The sequence below is a fragment of the Rhinopithecus roxellana genome, chromosome 13, assembly GCF_007565055.1.
Source record: "Rhinopithecus roxellana isolate Shanxi Qingling chromosome 13, ASM756505v1, whole genome shotgun sequence".
Taxonomy (NCBI): Eukaryota; Metazoa; Chordata; class Mammalia; order Primates; family Cercopithecidae; genus Rhinopithecus; species Rhinopithecus roxellana.
The window spans coordinates 89,649,833-89,677,187 of record NC_044561.1 but is presented as its reverse complement, the minus strand read 5'-3'; the positions used below and the strand labels follow the sequence as shown (position 1 = coordinate 89,677,187).

At 39.5% G+C, this 27,355-nt stretch overlaps 2 protein-coding genes across 7 annotated transcripts in view; one reads left to right on the top strand and one right to left on the bottom strand.

Annotated features, from left to right (window-relative positions):
- ESF1 (ESF1 nucleolar pre-rRNA processing protein homolog) overlaps positions 1 to 10,274 on the bottom strand; it is a 66,870-nt gene extending 56,596 nt beyond the window's left edge. For 2 of the 4 annotated variants that reach the window (XM_030915613.1, XM_010355258.2), the window contains exons 1-4: positions 9,658 to 10,153; positions 7,814 to 8,496; positions 1,308 to 1,699; positions 600 to 713 (exon numbers count right to left, since the gene is read on the bottom strand). In XM_030915613.1, the coding sequence (XP_030771473.1) occupies positions 600 to 713; positions 1,308 to 1,699; positions 7,814 to 8,453 (1,146 nt within the window). In that variant the 5' untranslated portion in view covers positions 8,454 to 8,496; positions 9,658 to 10,153. The other 2 variants (XM_010355257.2, XM_030915611.1) reach the window with 2 other exon arrangements.
- Positions 10,275 to 10,310: 36 nt separating this feature from the next.
- The window catches only part of NDUFAF5 (NADH:ubiquinone oxidoreductase complex assembly factor 5), a 37,006-nt gene continuing 19,961 nt past the window's right edge, over positions 10,311 to 27,355 (top strand). For all 3 annotated transcript variants that reach the window (XR_747016.2, XM_010355260.2, XM_030915670.1), the window contains exons 1-6: positions 10,311 to 10,580; positions 13,550 to 13,590; positions 14,818 to 14,881; positions 19,099 to 19,146; positions 20,594 to 20,697; positions 24,576 to 24,615. Coding sequence is in view for 2 of the 3 variants with exons in the window: in XM_010355260.2 (XP_010353562.1) it covers positions 10,359 to 10,580; positions 13,550 to 13,590; positions 14,818 to 14,881; positions 19,099 to 19,146; positions 20,594 to 20,697; positions 24,576 to 24,615 (519 nt within the window). In the remaining variant the exon portion in view is untranslated. The remainder of the gene's footprint in view (positions 10,581 to 13,549; positions 13,591 to 14,817; positions 14,882 to 19,098; positions 19,147 to 20,593; positions 20,698 to 24,575; positions 24,616 to 27,355) is intronic.

The window sequence follows — 27,355 nt, the reverse complement described above, 5'->3', positions numbered from 1 at the left end:
TTATTATCCACTTGGATATATTAGAAAGATGTAAACATATTTGAGAGATTAATTAAATGTCCAGGATCACATAACACTTACGAGAATCAAGATTTGAACCCAGGTCTGTCATAATGCAAAGCCTGGATTCTTAATCATTAGGTTGGCTTGAAATAAGGTGTCTCCAAATCTGTGTCAGTTTTTCAAATTTATCAAGTGTTACAGTTTACTTCACATAGATCATTTGTGTTTATTAAGGTAATTCCCAAGTACTCTAATTGGTTTTGTTTCTAGTATAGATTTTTTTTTTCCTTAATTGGCCAGTGTTAGCAATAAGGAATGCAATTTATTTTTAAACACGGTTCTTATACCCTGTCCCTTTACTAAACTTTTATTTCTTTGGGTTTTTAACGTGTAAAAAAGCATATAACCTATCGATAATAATAATTTCACCTCTTCTTTTCTAACAGTTATACCTGTTACATAAGCTTCACATTCAATTGTATTGGACAACTTCCACATTATTTTCCTAAAAATGAAAACTATGGCAAAAAAAAAAAAAATCAGATTTAACTTAAAATGCCTAGAAACATTTACTTCCAAATGAAATGATTTCTCACCTTGATGGAAAATATAACACCTCCTTTAGGTTTAAATGAATTGAACAGAGCCAGCAAATCTTTTGCCTTTAATCTATCCCAGTCCATGTTACAAACTGCTAATCGACGTGTAATCTGAGAAATGAGAATTAAGTAGTACATAATCCATATCATTCTCAATACTTGAAAGATAAAGATTCTAAAAACGTAATAAATTTTGTCCCCTATGGTCTGAAATTAACAGTATAGTAGTTATCTAAGTGTAATTCAGTATATAAAAGAGAACTTCAAATGAGTCAAACAACAGTAAAACCGTAACAGATAAGCACTTTCTCTTACCTGCTTCTTGTTAAATCAGAACATGATCATGAGCTGTTTTTTTAACTACCAAGTTTGTTAGGTTATTTTGCCATGCATGCATGAGTAAGGAAGTTGAGTATGTTACTCTGCAACATTTCTATTAGGTGCCGTACAAACAAATATAAACTACTAGCCAAAACAAGTATTAAAAATTTCATGCAACTTTTAATTATTCATGTAGAGCTTCTTCCTTATCTGCTTGGACATCTTCTAGTTCACACAATTATATTCCATATCAAATTTTAATCAGAATCATCAAGAATACTGTTACCAATAAGCTTTTCCCACTTAATGACACCAATTCTACCACCCATAAAAGCTCCCTGTACTGTGTTTTTCACAAATAATCTTGTTTATTCAAAAGGTTACCTCATCAGCACGAGGAGCATCTTTATCTAATTCTCTCCAAGCATGCTCAAAACCAGATTCTTCTGGAAACAAATCTGCCATATCATCCTCATCTTCAGAACTAGTTTCTATATTTCCTTTACCCCTTGCTAGATCAGGGCCACTGTCACTTTCATCATCATCCTCACTATCCTCATCTTCATCCTTCTCATCTTCATCCTCTTCATCTTCATCTTCACTTCCATCATCATCATCACCTGAAGCTCTACCAACACCTGTAATTTCACTTTCAGATTCTACATCACTTCCACTAACACTTTCTGAATCTTCCTCCAGAGCATCTTTGTCAAACATTTCAACATCTGTCGAGTTTTCGTAACCATCACTGTCTCTTGTCATTATAGGTGGAACCACTGCAAAATATTAAAGGGGAAAGAAATTAAGAAAAGATATACACTGAATTAAACTGAATCCAAATTATTTTGATATCAAATCCAGTAAAAATATGATTTCTATGAAACACAGTAAAGGCAAATATAAATTCAGTAAATGCTTAGTCAATTTTTATGATAGAAATCCTAACCATAACTTCCATGAAACAGAGTAAAGGAAAATACAAATTCAGTAGACACTTAACCAAGTTATTTAACAGAAATCCTAACACATGCTCACATCATGCAAGTAGATCCAGACATTCATTCAATACTTAACAGTGTGCCTCCTGTGTGCTAAGTGCTCAATATACAATAGTTGGCAAAAGAGAGGCAAACAGTGTTCTCAGTGAAACTTCTAGCTGAGTGAAAAGAATATATGAATAGATGTCAAATAAAATCAATACACAGAAAAAGTTAAAATCACAACTAAGATATTCAAGAAAGAATGTTTTCTAAGGGGATATAACAGGGTCCCTAAGTGAGTGATAACTGAGCTGTTACCTGAAGGATGAAGAGGATTAAACAGTCAAAAGTTAGACTAATAGATGGAAATTTGTTTAAAACAGCAAGGAAGGTACCTGTAAAAATCTGCCAATAGGAAAAAGCCAACAATCATATCCAGATCACAGATAGCACAGAATCAAGTAACAAATGGAAATGAAGAGTTAAGTAGAGGCCAAGCTATCTAAAAACCATATAGAGAGCTTGGATTTTTTCCTAAAAGCACTGGGAAGACACTGCTATTTTCAAAAAACAGGATGTCATCTTTTTTTGGATATTGTCATCCTCAGACTTGCATATTGAGGAGATCACCCTGACTGGGGAAAGTGAAGAACAGATGTGAATATAGCAAAGGTAGTACAGTACACAAGGCAAGAAACGAAGGTAGCACTAAGTTGGGTGGCAGTATGTATGCAGAGAAGTACATGGATCTCAGAGTCAGTTAGGAAGTGAAACCGATAATAATTACTGACTGGAGATTTGATATGGGGAATGAGAATTTTGGAAGTGTCAAAGATGAGTCATAGCTTCTTAGCTTTCACAGCCAGCTAGCTAAGAAGATGGATAGATGAAAAGGGAACACTGGATTTGAACTAGTTGTTTGGTGGAGGGAAATCATGAGCTCAGTTTTGAATATGTTGAATATGAAGTGCCACTCAGTCATCTAAAAGAAAGGATCAATAATAAGAGTATGCAGCTTAGAGAAGTCTGGGTTGGAGATCAGTGACTCATTCATTTGTAGTTGACAACAGAAGCTGTGATGTGGATGAGATCACCTATAAAGACAGAGAAATAATATTTACAACTTTTCTGCCAGGTCTTGAACTTTGTAATCAACTGTAATGATTAGCAATACACCAAGATTAAAAGACTGTTTTTGCTTAAGGTGGAAATTTTAGTCCTCACAACTCGGAAAGGGCTCATTTCCTACTTCTAAAGCAATCACAAACTTCTGTCTACTGGGTATGTAGATATATCTTATACGTTTTATTCATCTTTAAATTGGAGCTTATGTTTCTGCTTACAAGCTCTAAGTTTGGAGAATTAAGAATGAAATTGGAACTAAGTTCTCTTGGTCCTATAATCTTACAATAATCATTCACTGAGCAAGTATTTATTATCTACTACATACAAAGAATTTCCCTAGGATAAGGGAAAAGAGAGATTTGTAACATGATCTCATGCTCTTGATGGATTCATAAATAAAAGGTAACAGTTTAATGATTTATAAACCTATCTTCTCAATCACCATACAGTGAGAAACATCTAAATTTGCCTGCAAAGAAGTATTTATAAAAAGGCTTCACAAAGATACAATTTGACCTGAGACTAACTGAATGAAAAGGTATTTTGTTAGAAGGAAAAGCAGGAAATGGGCTTTTATGTTACCACTACAAGGAAGCAGGGGTTAATAAAAAAATAACTAGCCAATAGAAGCGAAAAACGCCAAAATGAAGGCATTGTCACAGGTTGTGTATGAGATCAGAAAAACACAACATTGAAAGTCACGAGGTAAGCAGAATTCACTTTTAAGCAACAAGCTTAGAAATATCTTACAGACCCAGTCTATCTAGTATTGCAATATTTCTCAATTGTCAATCATTATATCATATTTTCATGATTGTTAAATATCATTTATATATTTTTTAATAGAATTTTCTAAAAATTAGCTTTGTTCTAAACAATATTTCTGAAGTCACAGAAGTGATGGGGTAATTACATCGTTTTCTAAGATATTGACATAGTACATAACTATTAATATTTTAAAAGTTTGAGTATCATCAAAAATCTCACTTATGACAATGGTATACATACCACACTTTGGGTTGTATTATAATAAAGTGTTGCGTAAGAGACTTAAAGAGGTCTTCTATTTTAATGTTTTTAATAACATCAACTACATTCAGAATATTTGTTCATTCAATAAGTATCTGCAGCTGAGTACAGTGGCTCACGCCTGTAATCCCATCACATTAGGAGGCCAAAATGAGAGGATTTTGAGCCCAGAAGTTTGAAACAAGCCTGGGCGACATGGCAAAACTCTGTCTCTATAAAAACACAAAAATTAGCTGGGCATGGTGGGGTGCACCTGTGGTCCCAGTGACTCGGAGGGCTGAGGTGGGAGAATCACCCAAGCCCAGGAAGTTGAGGCTGCAGTGAGCTGTGATTGCATCACTGCACTCCAGCCTGGGCAGTAGAGTGAGACCCTGTCTCCAAAAAACAAAAAAACAAAAAACAAAACCCAAAAAGTATCTGCTTAGAGCCCACAATGTACACAGCCTTGTGCAAGACAATGTGGGGTTACACAAATATAAATAGCTGTCTCTACTCCTAGACGGTATTGCTCTAGTAGTGACAGTAAATATTACTACTTACCCAGCAACTTCAAAAAAAAAAAACTGCTTTACCATTTTCCTCCAATTATAAACATAATAAATAGATGAAATAGGGAACACTGAACAAAACCAAAAACAATTAGGAAAATATGGTTAATAAATGAAACAAAGGTGACTACTAATTTTTCATTCAAAGATAACTGGTTATTTTAGTATATTACCATATCTCTAAATTTGCTTTCTCCGATTTAAATACTAATTTTTTTTAAGTAACTGGTCATATCATTTGTTATTTTGTAACCTATTTTTAAAACTTCATAGATCATAGATGTTTGCATATAACATTTAATCAATCTCTTAATGATCTGTTACCATTTTATTTTTATTTTCATTTTTTGAGACAGGGTCTCGCTCTGTTGCCCAGGCTGGAGTGCAGTGGTGTGATCTTGGCTCACTGCAAGCTCCACCTCCTAGGTTCAAGTGATTCTCGTGCCTCAGCCTCCCAAGTAGCTGGGATTACAGCTGTGCACCACCATGCCCAGCTAATTTTTGTATTTTTAGTAGAGACCAGGTTTTGCCATGTTGGCCAGGCTGGTTTCAAACTCCTGACCTCAAGCAATCCACCCACCTTGCACTCCCAAAGTGCTGGGATTATAGATGTGAGCCACCATGCCCAGTCAGTTACCATTTTATTTTAAAAATAATGCTGCAATGCACATTATTTGCACACACCCAATTATTTACGTAAAACAGATATTTAGGAGTGCAAGTGCTGGGCATGAACATTTTATAATGACAAATATCACACTGCCAAGTCCTCACATCACCTTTACTTCATAGCACTTAAACAGTCCCTTGCACACAGTAATTGCTGTAATGATAACTGATGAATGGATAATGAACAGAAGATTATATACGGAGCTGCGTAATCCTTATTCATGAATAATGCCTTTCCTAAACTGTGGAACCAACAAAATGACTGCAAACAACATAGTGGGGTAGAAGGAATCAGAAGACTTGAGTTGCAGTTCCAGGTCTCCATGTCCTTACATAAGTCACTTTAACCTTGTTCGCTGATACAGCCTCATTGCTCAAGGTAACTGAGAAAATTAAATGAGAAAAGATATGTAAAAAGAGTCTGTAAAATCAATCTAAAGGATTATACAGCCATGTTATATTAATTCAGTGCCCCAAATGAAGTGGATCCTAGACTAACTTACCTCACTAACTCAACACCAAATCAACTTTGCTGCTGGTCCCATTCCAATCCTATTCTTCAGTTTCAGTAACCGGATTCCTATCCCTTCTTCCCATGCCTCATGAGGTCTGCTGCTCACTTATGTAAAATGGGATACCACCCCTGACTCCCTAGTCCCTGCTATTCAGAATTCACTCCACTGCCTGATACTTTCTACTTTCCCAGTGTGATACCTGCCTATCGAGACCTCTAGGCCTATCAAGACCTCTTGACCTATCAAGACCCCTCCTTAGATCCTGTAATGACAGGTCTGGCTCATTTGAACATCATCAACTATCAGCAACATCAACACTCAAAATTGCTTGCTGCTGAAGGTGACATAAAATTTTAATAAGTTTAGTAAACACGTAACACAAAACAGAACCAGCTGTCTCTTACCTAGTTTCAAACAATCATTTCTAGCTGCTACTCATTTTGGCCCTTCAATCAAATGGGACTACTGATCTCTTCTGAACATGCCCAATCACATCTTTGCTCAAAAAGTTCTTTCCATGTAGAAGACTGTGGTCCTCAAACTTAAATTTTTCCACACCCCAAAGTAGTGTGTCCCCTGTGAATTTTTCTGACTACCACATCTTGAGTGACTTCTTCCTCCAGATTTCCAAGGCTTTCTGCTAAACATCTTTTATGGCACTTACTACTATTGCACTTTGTATTATGGTTCTGACTTTCTTCTACTTTAGACTTAAATAGTCCAATATGGTAGCCAGTAGTCACATGTGGTAACTGAGCACTTGAAACGCGTTTTGTCTAACTTGACATTAGTATGAAAATAGTATGATGTTAGTTTGAAATGAGTAGAAAATAGAACGTAAAATACACATTGACTTTTATATTGATTACATATTGAAATAATTTTGATATATTGGGTTACATAAAATATATTATTTAAAAGAATTTTATCTGTTTCATCTTACTTTTTAACGTGGTTACTAGAAAATCCAAAATTATGTATTTCTGCTGGATAATGTTGCTTTAGACAGGGGCCACTGCACAAAGTTAAGCATGCTGTTATCTGCACAAGGGCATTTATTAAGGGACAAGAAGGGCTAAAATCAAGGCCATCCTACACTCACCAAGCCATGCACTCTGGAGGGGGCTATGTCTGCTCAGGGGCAAAAAAATCTGTTGCTTCAAAGGTGCCATCTCTTCACCAAAGTGTGACTCCTGGGAGCTCGGTGTGTCCAGAAAGCATGCCTTTTTCTAATTTGCATAAAGATATCATATAAGCTAGTGACAGCTCTGAGATGGGTGACAATGCCTTACTCATATTCTGTCTGCCACACACTAGTTAATAAGCAGTTGAACAAATTAATGAATGAGTACTCAACTCTACTTACCCTCTTATTTTATTTTTGAGATGGAGTCCTACTTACACTATTTATTTTATTTTACTTTTGAGACAGAGTCTCACTGTTAGCCAGTCTGGAGTGCAGTGCTACAATCTCAGCTTACTGCAACCTCCACCTCCCAGGTTCAAGCGATTCTCCTGCCTCAGTCTCCCGAATAGCTGGGACTACAGGCGTGTGCCACCATGTCTGGCTATTTTTTGTGTTTTGGGTAGAGATGGGGTTTCATCATGTTGGCCAGGTTGGTCTTGAACTCCTGACCTCAAGTGATCTGCCCTCCTTGGCCTCCCAAAGTGCTGGGATTACAGGCATGAGCCACCATGCCCTGCCTACTTACCCTCTTTAAACACATCTCTTCTTATCATGTAATGACATACAACATCTGTTTAGAGAATATAGTTCTCACTAGGGCTCACCACTAATCAAAATCACTGTTTAACTTCAAGATTCAAATTCTCATGTGTCTTCTAGCACCACATCAAAAATTAATAATCACTGCATATTTCTTTTATAGCTTTGTATTTCCAGATAAGCATTTAACCATTTCATAATACTATGAAAATACTTATTAATGTGTTTACATTTTTGAAAGATCAGTATAAAAATAAATAATGCAACACCCAAGAATCTCTAAGTTTTTCCAATCTACCTGATTGCATTTCTCCTCTTGTCTTAGAACGCTTGGTCCTGGAAGACTTCACAATTTCAGAGGTGCCCGAGTCTAATGTCCTTCGTTTTTCTTTGAGAGAAGAGTCTGTAGTACGGTGAACAATGTTTTTTTTCTCTTTCGCACTTTTTTGTGTAAATTCTTTGCTATCCTTCTTCGCACTTATGTTTGAATCTACCTTAAATTTACATGAGGTTTTCATTTTTTTAATTCTTTCAGAATTATCTAAATCAGTTTTATTTTTGGAACCCTTTTGATTAGCTTTCTTGGTTTCTTTCTTTTTCTTCTCAACTAGATTTTTTGAATCTATTTCTTTTTTAGTCTGGGTTTTTTTCTTCTTTATTTTCTTTTGATTTGATGCTTTGCTGTCTTCATCAGAGAGATCGGAATCAGAATCTGAAAGGTCATAAAAACGTTTCAAATCCTCTGTAGTGCTATGGTTAATGGGGCGTCCTCTTTTATCCACGGCATAGTTCAACTTGAACTTCTTGTCATGAAACATGGCTCGAAATCTCTTGTCAATTTTGACTTTTCGATCCTTTTCTGGCATTTCCCAAAATCTCGGGTCCTTTGCGACCCGTCTAAACCGCTGGTCATTCATTATTTCTTGTTTGGATGACATTTTAAATTTTTAATCTTGACCAAATGCTTGAAGAAACCAAATACTAAAAAATAAAACAAATGTTTTAATGGTAATAATGGTTAGTACCATAACTAAATGTTTTAAAACACATAAATTCACAATATATTCTCAGTTTAATGTATGTAAAATAAAGGTAACAAGTCTAACTTCATCTCTCCAACTTATTCTGGGTCACATGCAAGAAAGCATAAACATACCAAAATATCGTCTTTCCATTACAGACCATTTAGAGAAATAAACTTAAGGCAGACAAAGCAGAATCCCAGGGCTTTATGGAGGGGAACAAATATTTGTCCATTGTTCTCACTTAGAATTTCTATCTGTATACCTGTATGTGTTACTAATTGAAAGTAAACGTAATTAAGATTCCCTAGACGGGGCGAGGTGGCTCACCAGCACTTTGGGAGGCCACGGCGGGTGGATCACTTGAGCCCAGGAGTTCAGGACCAGCCTGGGTGACATGGTAAAACCCCACAAGAAATAGAAAAATGAGCCCAGCATGGTGGGCGCCTGTAGTCCCAGCTACTCTGGAGGCTGAGGCAAGAGGATCACTTCCACCCGGGAGGTCTTAGCTAGAGTGAACCTAAGGGCACTACAGCACACCAGCTGGGGCAACAGAGCGAGACCCTGTCTACCAAAAAAAAGAGTAAGATTCCCTAGCCTCAGTTGGCCTCATTTGTTTCTTCACATTCTGCTCTCATTCTGCTACTCCTTATCTCCTGCTACTGCCAACAGCCTTTAGTTCTATAAGGCTAGCATGCTAACTAAACAGACCAAAATCAACTCAGGTTTAGCTCACAAAGTTCCCTCCTTAAATCCAATCATCCTTCAAAAGTAATAAAAAGTTTAAAAATAAATAAAACAGTAAACTTGAGTCTCCACGTAAAGTCTCACTCTAGTTAATAAATATCACTTATTTCTATAATATCTTATCCTACAAGTGATGAAGGCCCATATGAGTTGATCCCCCCAAAACACACTAGAACATATACATATATATGTATAAATTAATATTGCTCCCTTGTGAATAGTCCCTAATGGTTTAGCATCTCTGCATGGGAATTTTGCAAAGAGCCAAAAGTCGTTAAGCGCAAAAAAAAAAAAAAAAAAAAAAAAAAAAAAAAAAAAAAATTAAAGGGCAGTATTCCTTATTCAAAAATCAAGTCATTTTAATTACACTAACCAGGAAAAACTGAAGCTATCGCTGGTGCATTTAAACATCTTTCGATTTATTACAGCACTTAACTCTCCGAGCAATCTTACGAGGTACCACCTCAACAAGGAAAAGTAATATATGTATTGTAAATGTTTACAACGAAAGCACTCGTTGTCAGATAATTCGAGAGGGGAAGGCGACGGGACCTCACTTTCGACATGCGCCCACAGTCCCGTAGCCCACCCTCCCCTTCTGCCCGCTCTCTAATGCGAACACAAGGCTGGCCCCTGAACGAGGGTCTCCTTCCCACCTCCCGTACCGCAGGGGGGCAGCTAACAGACTGATTTGAGAAGCAACCCTGAAAAGGATCGATGAAGTCTGAAGAATGAGGCCGAAAAGGCTCAGGAGGAGAGGCAAAACCCCTCGCAGTTCCGAAGGAGATGCTGTTAGAGACTAGTTCTTCCTCCGCGCCACACCTACACCGCCTCAAGCTCCTCAACTCGAGCTCTTCAACTCGAGCTCATCCCCACCTACCGTCCGGAGTCCTTCCGCAGCCTCACATGGGAACCCACACCCACAATCCTCCGCGTGGCGCTCCGCCGTAATGGCAAGCGAAGTAGGCCAAACTACTTGCACGATCCCTCTGTGATCTTCGGAGTACGCGCAAAAGCCGCTCTGGCGCATGCGCACGACAAAAAAGGTGCCGGCAATTGGTGTAGCAGCTGGAGATGGTGCGGCCGGCAGGGCTCTGGCGCTTATGTTGGCGACCTTGGGCGGCGAGGGTCTCAGCGGAGCACGCTGGCCGTAGGGAAGTCACCTCTGGTGTCTCTCCCCGCGGGAGCACCTCGCTCAGACCGCTAAATATCTTCGACCGGGATTTGAAAAGGAAACAGAAGAACTGGGCGGCCCGGCAGCCGGAGCCTACGAAGTTTGACTACCTGAAGGAGGAGGTGAGCCCGCGGGGCGGCGGGTCGGGCGACGCGGAGGCTTGGTTTCCTTTCCGCGAGCTCCAGCTGGGCCCCGACCTCACCCCACCTCGCCGTCTGACCTTGACTAGCAGCCCTGCCTCTCTCGGCCTGTACTGTAATCACGCAAGGCCTAGCTTCGGATATTGGTAACGTGCTTTCATTCATTTCGGCAACGTCCCTGAGGCCGATAGAGGCCTCCAGTGAAGCTCCAGAGAGGGAGAGTGGGAGAGGAGGTCAGAAGGGTCCAAATCATCAGGGCCTTGAAGGATAGGGACGTGGGATTTTCTTCTGTATCTGCGCTGTCCAGCCAGTGTGGTAACTGCCGGCCACACATGTGGCTGTTGAACACTTGAAAGTTGACTAGTCCAATTGAGATGTTGTAAGTGTAAAATACACACGAGTATAGTGACTTAGTATGAAAAAAGGATGTAAAATACCTCATTAATAGCTTTTATATTGATTACATGTTGGCAGTGGCATTTCTGATATATTGGGTTCCATGAAATATATTAAATATAAATTTAAAATTAAATTTCAATTAAAATTTGAAATTAAATTTCTCTCGTTTTTACTTTCTTATGTGGCTGCTGGAAAATTTGAAATTACATATGTGACTCTCATTTTTTGTTAGCACTGCTCTAGGGGAATGTGAAGTTCTTTTTTTTTTTTTTTTTTTTTGAGACAGAGTCTCCCTCTGTCGCCCGGCCTGGAGTGCAGTGGCGGGATCTCAGCTCACTGCAAGCTCCGCCTCCCGGGTTTACGCCATTCTCCTGCCTCAGCCTCCCGAGTGGCTGGGACTACAGGCGCCCACCACCTCGCCCGGCTAGTTTTTTGTATTTTTTAGTAGAGACGGGGTTTCACCATGTTAGCCAGGTATGGTCTCGATCTCCTGACCTCGTGATCCGCCCATCTCGGCCTCCCAAAGTACTGGGATTACAGGCTTGAGCCACCGCGCCCGGCCATGAAGTTCTTTTTAATCAGTGATCTGATTTATGTTTTAGGAAGATCAAATTAAGATCTCTGATTTGTCTTGGCTCGTGTGAGAATCCTCTTTCTCCCTGCCCAGATGGGCCAAAGACTGAGGGTTTCTACTCTCAGGACACGCATTCCCAAGTTCAGGCCTCAGTAAATTTTTATTCAGGAGTGGAACAAAATTGGAGTCAAGTATAATGCAACAGTTACTGAACGCCTAGCTTGAGCAGAGCTCTGTGCAAGCACAGGTGTGATCGGATGATTGATAGGGTGTCTGTTTCTCAGGAAGTCTTAGAGAGGCTGGTAATGTCTAGTATAGGTAGGAAGTTTACTACCAATAAATTTTCTGGATCCCATTTTTAAGGGAGGGTGCACCTACTACACTGCTGATGTCATGTACTTAGAAGATGTGCGCTCGTAGCCCTTTCTCCTCCAAAAAAAGTACCTGGATTACAACTTGATTGAGGCCTTGCCAATTTGTGGGATTAGAACAAATAAGATAAAGCATATGAAGAGTTCTTTTTGTAATAAACATAGGGTGTTCATATTAGGAATGATGTACAAAGTGGACTCCTGGGAAAAAACATCTATACTCCCTTCTCCCTTTCCCTTCTCTCAAAAAGCAAGTACATCTGTGTTTGGAACTTTTAAGTCCTAGTGACAACTCTGGGGTCTTTATGAGGAAAAAATGAATGGAATGTGAGGAATACTAGACTCCCACATCTATATTACTACCAGATGAAGCTAGGCCAGCAAAAGGTGGTGTTTATCTTATGACTCCTAACTTGGGATAGGATTGGGGCAGGGGAGGTGCACTTTCCTCAGATTTGGCTTTTTCTAACTTGCGAGTGTCACTCAGAAAAGTTGTTCATTTATGAGTTCCACAAAATTTGTTAGTCATCAAATAATACAGCTTTTCTTAAGTGACCACTTACATACTCATCTACAATAAACCCCAACTAATTTTTCACTTTATGTACCTCATGCTAATATCCATGGACAATAATGTGCCCATTGTATTCCTTTTGCTTTTCATCCTTGTGATCTTATGTCACATGGAATGTAAAGACCACATATGTGTGTGTGTGTGTGTGTGTGTGTGTGTGTATTTTTAAGAATATTTGTCTTAGCCGGGCGCGGTGGCTCAAGCCTGTAATCCCAGCACTTTGGGAGGCCGAGACGGGCGGATCACGAGGTCAGGAGATCGAGACCATCCTGGCTAACACGGTGAAACCCCGTCTCTACTAAAAAATACAAAAAAACTAGCCGGGCGTGGTGGCCGGCGCCTGTAGTCCCAGCTACTCGGGAGGCTGAGGCAGGAGAATGGCGTGAACCCGGGAGGCGGAGCTTGCAGTGAGCTGAGATCCGGCCACTGTACTCCAGCCTGGGTGACAGCGAGACTCCGTCTCAAAAAAAAAAAAAAAAAAAGAATATTTGTCTTGATTTCATAAAGTTGACTTCTGGAGTAATTTGCCTCAATTTTGTTTCCTGGTGATTTGAGAAGAAAGTTCCTGTGGTGAAATTGAAAAGGGGATAAAGGGAAGTACTTATTTTAAAACACAGGTAACCTGTGGATTGTTGAATACTGGAGAAAGAGTGTTACTTCCTTGTTAACCTACGCCTCTTTTTTTTTTTTTTTTTTTCCGAGAAGGAGTTTTGCTCTGTCACCCAGGATGGAGTGCAGTGGCACAATCTTGGCTGATCTTGGCTCACTGCAACCTCCGCCTCCTGGGTTCAAGCGATTCTCCTGCCTCAGCCTCCCGAGTAGCTGGGATTACAGGTGTGCATCACCACTCCTGGCTAATTTTTGTATTTTTAGTAGAGATGGGGTTTCACCATGTTGGTCAGGCGGGTTTCACCGTGTTGGTCAAGCTGGTCTCAAACTCCTGACCTTGTGATTCACCCTCCTCAGCCTCCCAACGTGCTGGGATTACAGGCTAACCGCGCCCGGCTAACCTACGCCTCTTTTAATCCTTCAGGTTGGAAGTCGGATCGCAGACCGTGTATATGACATACCCAGGTAAGTGGTGGTGATCATAATACAATACCGTCAGCTTTTGAGTGGAAATTCAGGAGGTTAAATGCTGAGAACTTGATATCTGAAATGGCAGAACTTGGAAGAATTTACTCGGACTGTGATTTAAATCACTCTGTAAGACTCCTTTTTCTTGTCTGGAGAGCAAATGTTTTCTTCATTGTTGCCTGAAGAAAGAAAAGAATGTGTGGAAGTACAACTCATATCTATCTCCAAGCCTGAATCCACTTCATTTGGCCAAAAGCGAGTAATAGAAAGATTGCTCCAAAAATGGAAGATTTGCTTACTAGTTCCAAAGCCTCTGTACCTAACTGTGCCATATTGCCTGTGTTCATCATCAAGTTATAGGGCATTAGGTAAATAAGGTTATCTACCACCAGGGATTCTCCAGCCGTGTACTATAATTTTGACAAAGCTTTTTAAAAACAAATTGCAAAGGGCTCTTTTTGTTCCAGTTTTTCAGGAAGAATGTTCTTAGTAGATAAATTAAGTTTCCTCGTTATAGGTTTTTTTTTTTTTTTTTTAACCTATGGCCTACAATTAGATGTCTGTACCAATGTAGCATAACATAGTATATTTAGAGAAGACAGCATGGCATGGAGGATAATAGTTCCAGCTCAGGATTCAGACTCACTGAATTGAAGTGTTGACTGCTGCTTATTAGTTGAGGTACTTGGTTTGGCTTACTTAGCTTGAGACACTTAGCACAGTACTTTGAACCTGGTACGTTTTCGGTAAAAGTTTATTATTTAAGTTCTTTTTAGTTTAACATTAATACTTTATGGTATTTCACATTATGATTTCTAAGTGTTCCACTGCTTCAACAAGTCTGAGAAATAGGGATAATTATTGATAAGTATGTTAATTATTTTCAGGTTAATTTACATTAGTTTCTTTGCATTCTTTATCTGGATGTATTATTGAGTTAAAATATCCTCATTAGATCTGTTCTTCGAGTCCATATCATGGAGACAGCTAGTGGAAAGCTGGCTCATCACGAGGTCCTGTGAATAGCTAGCAGACAGACTTGCCCTGTATTGTAGGCTCTGGTATATATAGCTTGTAAGGTGAGGCCGAAAAGACAGATGATGTAACCTTCTGGAAGCTGTGTTTATTGAAATGATTTTACTTAAGAAAAAATAATTCTTAACGTATAGACTGTATTATGGACAGAGCGTAACCTTTGTGTCTTTTTTTTTTTTTTTTTTTTAGAGCTTTCCCCCTTGCTTTGGATCTTGGTTGTGGAAGAGGTTACATTGCACAATATTTGAATAAGGTATATGTATTCGATGACTTAATTTACTTTGAAAAGTAACATTGGCTAATTTTAAAGACTTTCCTAGGAATCAGTTTAGCTTGCAACATATTTAGATTTTAATTATATCAGAATTGTTAATTTGTTTTTTTTTTCAAGTGGTAGAAACAATGGTGGTTTTCTCCCCTCTTTAGTATTTTTTTCTTAAAGGGTTTTTCTCTGAATCCATTGTATATTGTGTTTCTACTGATAATTTATTTGAATCTGTATAAGATATTTCTCTTTGTTCCCACTTTGTTCACATTTTTTATAATTACCATAAAAATCAGATTGGCATCCATACAGAAAATGTGACTAACTTTTAGCTAGAAAAATATTAATTTTATCAGTTGACTAGAAGTCTTTCTGTATGATTAAGTAGCTTTATTAATGCTTATAACATTTTATTTTGCACTTTATAATTCAGATCATAAAGACATTAATTTATTCTTTTGGCGCCTATGTATACGATATTGTGCTAGACACAAAGATGAAAGTGGAATTTCTTTTTTTTCCAAGATGGAGTCTCTGTTGGCCAGGCTGGAGTGCAGTGGCGCGATCTCGGCTCACTGCAACCTCTGCCTCCTGAGTTCAAATGATTCTCCAGCCACAGCCTCCTGAGTAGCTGGAATTACAGGGGTGCGCCACCACGCCTGGCTAATTTTTGTAGTTTTAGTAGAGATGGGGTTTCACCATGTTAGCAAGGCTGGTCTTGAACTCCTGACCTCAGGTGATCCGTCTGCCTTGTCCTCCCAAAGTGCTGGGATGACAGGCATGAGCTGCTGTGCCTGGCCATAAAGTAAAATTTCTACATAAAATCTGCTTAGATAAAAACATACACTTGGGCCAGGGTGAGGAAGGGGGTGGTGAGGCTCCTAAAACACTATTATTGGTAATAGTAAATGCCATAGAAATGGTGCAGTCATTAAAGTGCAACAGGAATTAAGGGAAAAGAAAAATCAGTAGGGGTTCATGTGGTGAAGGCTTCTCAGAGGGCACAGAATCTGACCTGGAATTTGAAAGAATTTGAGTTGGTGTCTCCTAGCATTGGAAATCAGGGCATGGCAGGAGGAAAGACACAGAGGTAGAATGCTGTAGGGTGTGATATAGTGATGTTTAAGGAAGATTAATTTGGGGATGGCATTCGAGAAAGAGGAAGAGAAAGGATAGAGAAACCCATTAGAAGGCTGTGTTAAAGGCATTGCAGGCATGAGAAATAAAGGCCTGCCACCCATGGAGAGCCAACACATATAAATGATGGGATGTATGAGAGAGACCTAGAAGCACAACGGAACTTGATGAGTGATCAGATATGGTAGGCAGAGCAAATCTATTCTTTTAGTTACTCAGGCCAAAAAACATTTTTATTGATTCGTCTTATATCCTTCTTTCCCACATCTAATCCATCAGCAGCTTTTATTTACATTTCAAAATATAACCAAACTCTACCTCTTCTTACCACCTTTACCATCATCATGTTGTTCAGCTACCATCACCTCTTGCCTAGATTATTGCAGTAGCCTTCTATTGGTCTCCATGCTTCTACCTTTGTCCCTGACAGTCTGTTGTCATGGCAAAGTAATTCTCTCAAAACACAAATCATTGTCAGTCCTCTACTCAGAACTAACTGTTGGTTTCTCATTTAATTTAGTAGTAATCCAGAGGCCTAATCCATAAGACCATTAGGATTCTGGTTTTTTATCATGTCTCTGATCCCATCTTCCTTTCACTCCCAACTTTTCAGCCACTCTGGCCTCCTTGCAGTCTTTCAAACAGGCCAGGGCTTTGCTCTATGCTCTTCCCCAAGGTAACTATGTGTCTGTCTTCCTCGCCTGTCAGATCTTTACTCAGCTGACCTCATCAAAGATTCCTCCTGTGACTACTTTAGAAAATAGTGCCCCTGCTGTCTGCTGACTAATTGCTTTATTTGTTTCCATAGCACTTACAAGCTCCTGATGTATGTTTATTTGGTGTCTTCTCTTACTGGATTTGCTTATTTATTATCACTACTAAATCCTAGTACCTAAATCACAATGAAGGTTTATTAAATGACTATTGCAAGATAACTTTAGAATTAAAGTTATGCCTTTTGTGACTGGAAAATTCAAGGGATGTGATGTGGCAAGGAGCACGGGATCATTCCTGTTTTAGATATGTCGAGTTTGCGATGGCAGTGGAATATGTTAGTATAACTAGCTGGCAGGTAGTAGGAAATGTGGAACTGGAACTGGGGTATTGAGGTTAAGACCATTGACTTGAAGTCAGATAGGGCTTCAAAATTCAACTCTGCCACTGTCTGTGTATACTTGGACCTGGGCCAATCAATTGCTCTAGACCTCAGTTTCTATAAAATATGATCAGTAATACCCATCTCAAAAGGTTGGTAAGAGGATTAAGTAAGGCAAGGTAAACCTGTCAAAGGGGAGGCTATGGTTCTTGATTGGAAGTCCCTTTCAGAAGTAACAGCTGAAACCATAGAAATAGGTAACTCTCTAGGGCAAGAATATAGAAAAGAACCTTCTGCAGTTGTAATTAGGGTTGGGAGAAGGAGGAAGAGCCAATAAAGATGCCAGGAATAGTAAGCTGGAAAGTGTCTTAGCAAGGTATCTTTTGATTGTTGAAAGCAAAAATGCACTGAGGCCAGTTTAAACACAGAAACATTTGTTACAGAGAGGCTCCTATGTAACTCAGGGATCCAGAAACAGAGCCAGGCCTCACAAGAGGTGGGAATTTTGAAACACCAGAACAACGTTCTTCCTGTTCACATGCACTCTGGTATTACATGAATGCTGTCTGGTTGCCTTCATTCTTTTTACTCTCTGTAGTCTATCTGTAGTAGTGTTCATCAGTGTGTGTGGCCCCATATGAATATGCTACACCCAATGGTGAGCTGAAGCTAGCTTAGGCCAGCCTGTGAGAGCCAATTGTTAGCATCTCTTCCCAACCTCTGTTCTGTGACATCATATTGATAGCTTGACATCAGCCCTGGTGGGAATATTTATACCATGGAAGTTGGCAAATGATACAAAGCAGTCCCCAACCAAGAGCCAGCGCACCACTGCCCACACCCTGAAGTCTAAATGTTCTTTCAACTCCAGGGACCTCTGCTATTCTCGAAGTCTCCTAGTTCAAATTTTCAAGTGAGAGACAGGGATAGATAATCCTGTTGATCTAATTCTTCACCCTTCACGGGAGTGTGCTGGAGCTGGCTCATGAGAGCCATTGAGCACATCTCTTCCCAGCTCCATATTTAGCAACATCATGTTGGTAGCATGAAATCTTTCCAAGTTTCAGGCAGGGAAGTGGGTGTGGGTAAAGTAAAAAAGGATTGGCTTCTCTAATAGAAGACAGCAGCCAGAGTAGAAGGTTCTGAAGAAGCTTCTAGGAGGCTGTTGACAATGCTGTGCTTCAAAGAGGTCAGGTGAAGCAGGACTGGGAACAGTGAGCGCAGACTGCAGATAGTATTAGGAGAGCTGTAAAAGCAAAGAGATACCCAGAATGGGGAGAAAGAATCTAGGAATAAGTAGAGTTGTGGATAATAAACCAAACAACCAGAAGGTGCATAGAGGGAGGAGTTTTTTCATATTTGGAACGCTTGTGGCTGTTGTAAGGTGAAGGAAGGAGACACAGAAGACAGAGACTAAAGAGTGATAGAGATGGAGGTAGAGGGAGCAGGATCCTGGAGAAAAGAGGGTTGAGGGGAAAGAGTGTTTTTCTGGTGCAGAAATAGCGTAGTCTCCTTTCCTTTTGGAAGGGAGAGAGGGTAGGTGAAACACAGAAAATGGAAGCACTTAAGCCTCACCCCTAAGCCTCTGTATCTGTAAGTCTTTCTTTACTCTATAAACTCTGAATAAACAACTAAAAGGTGGGAAACCCTTTGCAGGTCCTTTGTGGCACAAGAGTGGGGAAACTAGCTCTTAGCATGTTATGCCATGGAAAACTTAGATAGAAGTCCTCACCCAGTGTAGTAAACTCAGGATGTTGAATACGCATGCTCATGTTCTCTATTTTATTACATATAGTTAAATAAACAAAGAATACGTGTTATTAAAAGTGTTTGTGTACCATACTGGTTTTATGCAGAAAAATACTCTTACAAAGCTGAAAATTAAAATATAATTAATACTTTTACCTTTAGAAATGTCAGCAGTTGTTTGTGACTGGATTTGTTTGTTTCAGCTTTAGTTATTCCATTGCAGGAAACTATTGGAAAGTTCTTCCAAGTCGACATTGCAGAAAATGCTTTGGTAGGTGGCTTTTTAATACTGTTGATTTCTAATCTCGTGATTTTTCATATTTGATTTCTTTATTTTTATTTCCTTCAAACACATGAAAAGGAACTAATACAGGAAATATCAAGGACAAAGGAAAAATCACCCCTAGTCCTACCATTCAGAGGCAACCATTGGTGGCACTTGGTCTCCACATTTGCAGACATGTAACTGTCCCCGCCCCCACAACACACAATTGTGTATGAACATTACTATGCTAATATTCCATGTTATTTATAGCACATCATTTTTTTGTCAGTGAATTCATACATATGTGTGTCATATATCATCTTTTTAAATGGCCACATGGTATTCTAATATATGAATACTCCGTAGTTTGTTTAGCTAAACTTTCTATTGAAGGGCAGTTACATTTCTAGTTTCTCAATAACCAGCACTGCAGTGAAAATCCTTATGTGAAGCCATATTGTATGTTTGATTTATTTTTTTCCTTGGGCCAGCCTTTTTGTCTTCATCAGTCTGACAGCTGCTGATGTCTTTTGACTATTGGTATTTCTTGTGAATTTTGTAAATAATTTTGTGACATGCCTGCACCTTGTCCTTCATCTACTTTAGCTGTCATGTGTTTTTATTTTAGGTAATTTGTAAGAGCTTGGTTTTTAGGGATATTAATCCTTCATTATATATGTTGTAAATGTTTTCCTCAGTTGTTTACATTGTTTATTGATTTGTATTAATAGAAAGTTTTAATTAGTTTATCATCAAATATATCAATCTTTTCCTTTACAGTTTCTGGCTTCTGAGTCATGTTTACCTAGGCTTTTTCATCTAAGGGTAAAATGTCCAGTCCACCCATATTTTCTTCTAGGGCTTTGGTTGTTTCGCTGAAACTTTCAGCCTTCTTTTCTTTTTTTTCCCCTGAAACAGTCTTGCACTGTCGCCCAGGCTGGAGTGCAGTGGTGCAATCTCAGCTCAGTGCAACCTCTGCCTCCTGGGTTCAAGCGATTCTCCTGCCTCAGCCTCCCGAGTAGCTGAGATTACAGGTGTGTGCCACCATGTCCAGCTAATTTTTGTATTTTTAGTAGAGACGGAGTTTCACCATGTTGGCCAGGCTGGTCTCGAATTCCTGACTTTCAGTGACCTACCTGCCTTGGCCTCCCAAAGTGCTGGGATTATAGGCGTGAGCCACCACACCCAGCCAAACTTTCAGCTTTCTGAGATTTGTTTTGGTGTGAGGTGGGTATCCTGTTTATGTTGTTTCAACTGATTATCCATTTTTTCTGGCTGATGTTAAGTCATTTAAGAAATGCTTTTTGGGTGCCTTCTCTGTGCTATCTTTGGGAAGAGGGGTAGAAACTGCCAAGTAAATATAACATTGACTTCAATTTAACAAACAGTGATTGTGTTAGTAATTGAGATTCTACATAAATGTGTTTTTAATCTTTTGTTTTCTTACCATTAGAAAAATTCCTTAGAAACAGAAATTCCTACTGTCAGTGTTTTAGCTGATGAAGAATTCCTTCCCTTCAGAGAAAATACATTTGACCTGGTGGTTAGCAGTTTAAGGTTGGTAATCCACTTTTTAAAAACCGTATGTTATAAGTAGATCATTCATGCCATAAAGTTTTGCTATGAGGCCAGGTGCGGTGACTCACACCTGTAATCCTAGCACTTTGGGAGGCCAAGGCAGGCGAATCACTTGAGGTCAGGAGTTTGAAACCAGCCTCGCCAACACGTTGAAACCCCGTCTCTACTAAAAATACAAAAAAGGTAGCCGGGCGTGGTGGCATGTGCCTGTAATGCCAGCTACTTGGGAGGCTGAGGCAGGAGAATTGCTTGAACCTGGGAGGCGGAGGTGAGCCAAGGTTGTGCCACCTCACTGCAGCCTGGGTGACTGAGCGAGATTCTGTCTCAAAAAAGAAAAAAAAAGTTTTGCTATGACAAGGTAAAGCAAATAGATAATGGAATACATTCTTAATAACTTTTTTAAAAACTACAAACCAGTTATCTTGGTTTATAAACTATGAGATTTCTCTAGTAAGGAAATATTCTGTGCTCTCTGGTAGAGATAATATGATATAATGCCTCAACTTTTTTTTTTTCTTTCAACTTTCCACAACTTCCTGAAGTTCATCTGTGATAGGTTTTTCTCCCCAGTGCATCTTAATATTTTGGAATTGGTCTTGTTGGGAGCAGGAGTTTGAAAGAACATATTGGCTCCTGTGTTCAAATGTTAGCGCAATTCCAAAATAGTAAGTTGTGTTGGGAAGAAAACCCTTCTATCACAGATGAGTTGAGCAAGTTGTGGAAAGTTGGGGGAAAAGAAATTGAGGCATTATATTATATTATATTATATTATATTATATTATATTATATTATATTATCTCCACCAGAGAGCATAGAATATACTCTTTCAAACTCCTGCTCCCAGCAATCATAAACTCATTCTGGCAAATGTAGGACAGCTAGTTTTCCTTTAGCCTTAATTCTTCTGGCCGGGTACAGTGGCTTACGCCAGTAATCCCAACACTTTGGGAGGCTGCAGTAGGAGGATTGCTTGAACCTAGGAGTTCACTGTAGTCTGGGCAGCAGTGAAACGCCACCTCTACAAAAAATTAAAAAATTAGCTGGGCAAGGTGGCACACGCCTGTAGTCCCAGCTACTTGGGAGGCTGAGCAGGAGGATCGCTTGAGCCTGGGAAGTTGAGGCTGCTGTGAGCCATGATCATGCCACTGCACTCCAGCCTGGGTGACAGAGCAAGACCCTGTCTTATATATAATAATAATAATAATTCTAATAATAATAATAATAATTCTGCACCAGAATGTAGTTCTCAAGATTACTCTTTTCCCTTTATGTTTTCTATCTTCCTCCACATATGTTACACAAACATGTATTGCCAGTGTGTATCAAATAGGTTATAGGATACAAGGGCGTTGAGCCAGATGTTTTGGGTGAATGCAAAAATGAATTAGACAGGGATCCTGTCCTCAAATAACTCAGAGTCTAACAGAGAAAAAATATCTTTGTGGTATCTTATTTCTCCTATCTTCTTATAGTCAAATAAGTTTTCTTTCAAAAGTTCAACAGGCTCTCCATGTCCAGTTGAACTCTTTTGATAACTGTTTTTAGGGTGACGAGTCATCAAGATCTGCCCAGGACTTTGCCACCTTTGGCCTGAAAGTCTTATGTTCTGGGAAAGCTGGTCACCCTTGATGTTTTTGAAAGTGTGTAATTCCTTCCCTGGTTTTTTAGATGTGCTGAACAAAGTTAGAAAACTCACATTCTGTTATGAAATGAAAAATATGCAGAACCTTGGTCTATAAAGAACCCTGGGCAGGGAGTCAGAACCTGAGTTTTTGCGTTAGCTCGTCTGCTTGCTATTTGCAGGTGACTAATTCTGTTGCTTTCTGTTTTCCCATAAGTATAACAGAGTATGTAATATGAGCTCCTTAGTTTTTAAAGTCGAAAAGCTTTAGGAAGGATAAATATGAGCTTAACACAGTATGGTTTGAAATGAGCATTCAATTCTGTCCTGAAACTCAGCATAGGGGAGGCAGTTCTACCAGGAAAGTGTGACCGTACTCTGAGGAGACTGAGAATATGACTTTTGCTGTCACACATGACTACACTGTAGGTGAGAGTAGAGTCAAAAGAAAATTCAAGGGCCGGGCATGGTGGCTCACACCTATAATCCCAGCACTTTGGGAGGCCAAGGCAGGCGGATCACTTGAGGCCAGGGGTTCAAGACCAACCTGGGTAACATGGTGAAACCCCGTCTTTACTAAAATACAAATATTAGCCGGGCGTCATGGTTGCATGCCTGTAATTCCAGCTTCTCAAGAGGCTGAGGCATGAGAATTGTTTGAACCTGGGAGGTGGAGATTGCAGTGAGCCAAGATTGTGCCACTGTACTTCAGCCTGGCCAGCAGCAAGACTCCGTCTCAAAAAAAAAAAAAGGAAAAGAAAAGAAAAAGAAAATGTAAGAGATTAAGTTTCAATGTTTATAGCTCTGGTTTTGTTTGTTTTTATCACCTTAAAAGATGTATGTACCACACACCTACTAGGATGGCCCAAATCCAGGTCTCTGACAACACTAAATGCCAGCAAGGATGTGGAGTTCATCGGTGGGAATGTAAAATGGTACAGGCACTTTGCAAGACAGTTTGGTTGTTGCCTACAAAACTAAATGTACTCTTACCATACAATCCAGCGATTGCATGCTCCTTGGTGTTTACCCAAAGGAGATGAAAACTTATGTCCATGCAAAAACCTGCATACAAATGTTTATAGTAGCTTTGTTCATAATTGCCAAAACCTGGAAGCAGCCAAGATGTTCTTCAGTACGTGAATGGATAAACTTTGTTATATCCAAACAACAGAATATTATTCAGCACTAAAAAGAAACTGTCAGGCCATTAAAATATGTGGAGGAAACTTAAATGCATATTACTGAATGACAGAAGCTAATCTGAAAAGGCTACATGGTGTATAATTCCAACTATGACAATCTAGAATAAGCAAACTCTGGAGACTGAAAAAAAATTGGTGATTGCCAGGGGTTGTGTTGGGGAAGGATGAATAGGTGGAGCACAGAGGATTTTTAGGGCAGTAAAGCTACTCTATGATACTTTATAATGTTGGATATATGACATTATACATTGTCCAAACCCTTAGAATATACAACACCAAGAGTGAACCTTAATGGAAACTACGGACTTGGGAGGATAATCACGTGTCAGTATAGGTTCATCGGTTGTAACAAATGCACACTCTGGAGATGTTGATAATGGGGGAGGCTGTGCATGTGTGGGAATAGAAGTATGTAAAAAAATCTCTGGGTTTTTCTCTTAATTTTGCTGTAAACCTAAAACTGCTCCAAAAAATAATTAAAAATAAAATCTTAAAAATTGATTTTTTAAAAAATGGTATATTATTGGAAAACTCACAGAATCAAACTTTTGATGAGTTATACTATTTGCCTTGAAAAAATTTAGGTCTGCAGATAATTTTTTTTTCCTAAGAAAGTCTGACTTAGAAGAATATTATATTTCTGTAGCTTAATTGATTTAATTGTAGCTTCTTTGAGCATTTTTACTAGTTTTTGCAAATAAGGTCTCAGAATAGCACTGTTTAGATAAAATGCCTTAGTAGGAATGACTTTTACATAATTCAGTGATGAATAATTAGAAAATAATCATATCAGATTCTTTCAGTTAAGCAAAGTGATGTATTGACATGGGAAATTTTCTGGTGTGACACAAAGAAGGTTTTCCTCTAGGAATATTTATAATTTTAAAACTTGCGTGAAAACAATCAGTGGATTTTGATATGCAGTTTTAAACTTCAAAATTAACACTGTTTTATGGGTTATCATTAACCTGGTGATAATTTTATTAATTGTGCCAATTAAGCTAAAACAAATCTGTATTCTCATATTTTAGTTTGCACTGGGTGAATGACCTTCCTAGAGCACTTGAGCAGGTAAGAAAACTTACGTTCATTCAACTATCTTGTGTTATTTTCTTTATTGTTAGAAACCTACAGATGTTTCCATTTTCACAAACTATTCACTTGTAGGTCTGACAGTTGGGAAAGGAATCAGTGAAATCACCTGGTGCCATTAGGCGTATTAGAAGTACATTGGGCAACTCTCCTTTCCCTGAGAATTTAAGAAATCTAATTGTAGAGATAAGTTTTAAATATTTATCAACAGGCTAGGAACTGTGCAAAATAATATTGATATCATAAGACATTCTCTGTGTGGATTTCTTCTTGTTTCTTACAGTTTAATTGCCTATAAACTTTTTGCAAGTAGGAACCTACTTATTTATATTTGTATTTTCCCAATGCCTTATACTCAGAGAGTACTAGGTAAATTTTTATCGATTGACACGTATCAGTAGACAGGTGAGAGGCAGGTAAAAAGTATGTGTTCAAAGGAGAGAACAAGATCACTGTGGCTTGACGTGGCCTAGAAAAGCTTCAAGAGGAAAGTACTTGAGCAGGGCCTTAGAGGGTAGGTGAAATTTGGATTGGGAAGGCATTCTAAGAAGGGAAAATCGCAGGATAGGTGGAGAGACACAAGAGCCTCATCAGCATTAAGGAACAAAAAGGAAACCTGTTTGGGGGACTAGTATGCTGCTGGGAAATGAAATGTGATATATTGGGACAGTATTTAGGAGGACTTGAGTGTCAGGTTGAGGAATTTGGAGTTTATGCAATTCAGAGCCACTGGAGCACTTTGAAGAGGAAAATGACATCATGACAAAGCTGGTGGGCAAAATAATAATGGCCATATCTGAATGTGTATAATTTTCCAGTTTCCAGTTGCTGTGCTCTGTTTTATATTTGTGTTAAATAGCTCTGCAAGATATATTTGTTTTGCTAATTAGAAAGTGATGCCTGGGCCGGATGCGGTGGCTCATGCCTATAATCCCAGCACTTTGGGAGGCCAAGGCGGGTGGATCACCTGAGGTTAGGAATTCGAGACCAGACTGGCCAACATGGTGAAACTCCGCCTGTACTAAAAATACAAAAATTAGCCAGGTGTGGTGGCAGGTGCTTGTAATCCTAGCTACTTGGGAGGCTGAAGCAGGAGATTCTCTTGAACCCGGGAGGTGGAGGTTGCAGTGAGCTGAGATCACACCATTGCACTCCAGCCTAGGCAACAGAGTGAGACTCTGTCTCAAAAACAAACAAACAAACAAAAAACTGATGCCTGGAGCAGTTGGTTAAATTGAAGGGAGACTGTTTCAGTGGTCCAAGAAGGAGATAAACTAAATCTAGGTGGTAATGGTAGGAGTTAAAAGGAAGAGTATTTAGGACTCTACAAAGAAAGAATCAACAGTTTAGTGGCTGATTAGATCTGAAGATCAAACGGGGGAGGCAAAGCTCACTTTCAAGTTTTGAGTCTGGATTAGTAAAAGTAGGGGAAAGAATGTTGATGGTCAGATAAAGGGAATAGAAGATAGCGATAGAAATATGGCAGTTGGACAGGGGAATTGATTTGATAAGTAGGTGTTTTCCTTGTGGTGGTTGGAGGGAGCAGGGCCGGTAAGTGTGCTGAGAGACAAATGTCCAGGGAATAGGCAGTTGAAGATGATTTTAGACTTCTGAGAAGATGGCCAAGCTGAAGTTAGAGATTGGAAAGTGGTCATTGTGAAATCATGGAAGTTGATAAGCCGTTTGAGGGAGAGTGGGGGCTGCAGACTTCTGAGGACTAAGTCTTAGATGTTTGGTTTAGTAGAGTTTGATGACAAGAGGAGGAAGCAACACTAAAGGTGAAGAAGGGAAGGAACCATAGCCTTTACAAATTATTAATACTGCTTTTAATAGCTTCATGATATATTAAATATACATTTAAGACAGTGCTTTTATTAGAAGAGCCTACTGTGATTTGGATTCTGGTTTACTTCAGAATCTACCTTTTCCTGTAATGGTCCTCATTGCTGAGAATAGTCATTCAAACTAGTTACGGCTTGTAGTCTGAGAGTGAGCAAAATCTGTGATACTGGAATTCACTCTGGCCATTATTTTCCTTAAGCTACCAATTAGAACTTGGTTTTGTTTTAAAGCTGGAAAATAATTAATTACTTCTCTTTAAAGAAAACTAATATAGCCGGGCGCGGTGGCTCAAGCCTGTAATCCCAGCACTTTGGGAGGCCGAGACGGGCGGATCACGAGGTCAGAAGATCGAGACCATTCTGGCTAACACGGTGAAACCCCGTCTCTACTAAAAATACAAAAAAAAAAACTAGCCGGGCGAGGTGGCAGGCACCTGTAGTCCCAGCTACTCGGGAGGCTGAGGCAGGAGAATGGCGTAAACCCGGGAGGCGGAGCTTGCAGTGAGCTGAGATCTGGTCACTGCACTCCAGCCTGGGCGACGGAGCGAGACTCCGTCTCAACAACAACAAAAAAAGAAAACTAATATGTTTCTAGGTTAATGCTGTGAATCATGAGTTCTCTGTAGCTTATTCTGCATAATAAGGCACCCCAACTTGATGGCTTAAAACAACAACTGTGTAGTCCACGATTTTGTGGGTTGGCAGTTGAGGCTGGATTTGGTTAGGAAATCTGGGTCTGGCTTGGCTCATCCATGTGTCTGTGATCAGCTGCCAGATTGTCTGGGAGCTAGCTGGTTGGGAGGGCCTCGGTGTGCACAGCTGGTTGATCTCAGCTCCACATCCTCCTCCTGCGCTAGGCCAGCTCAGGCTTGTTCACA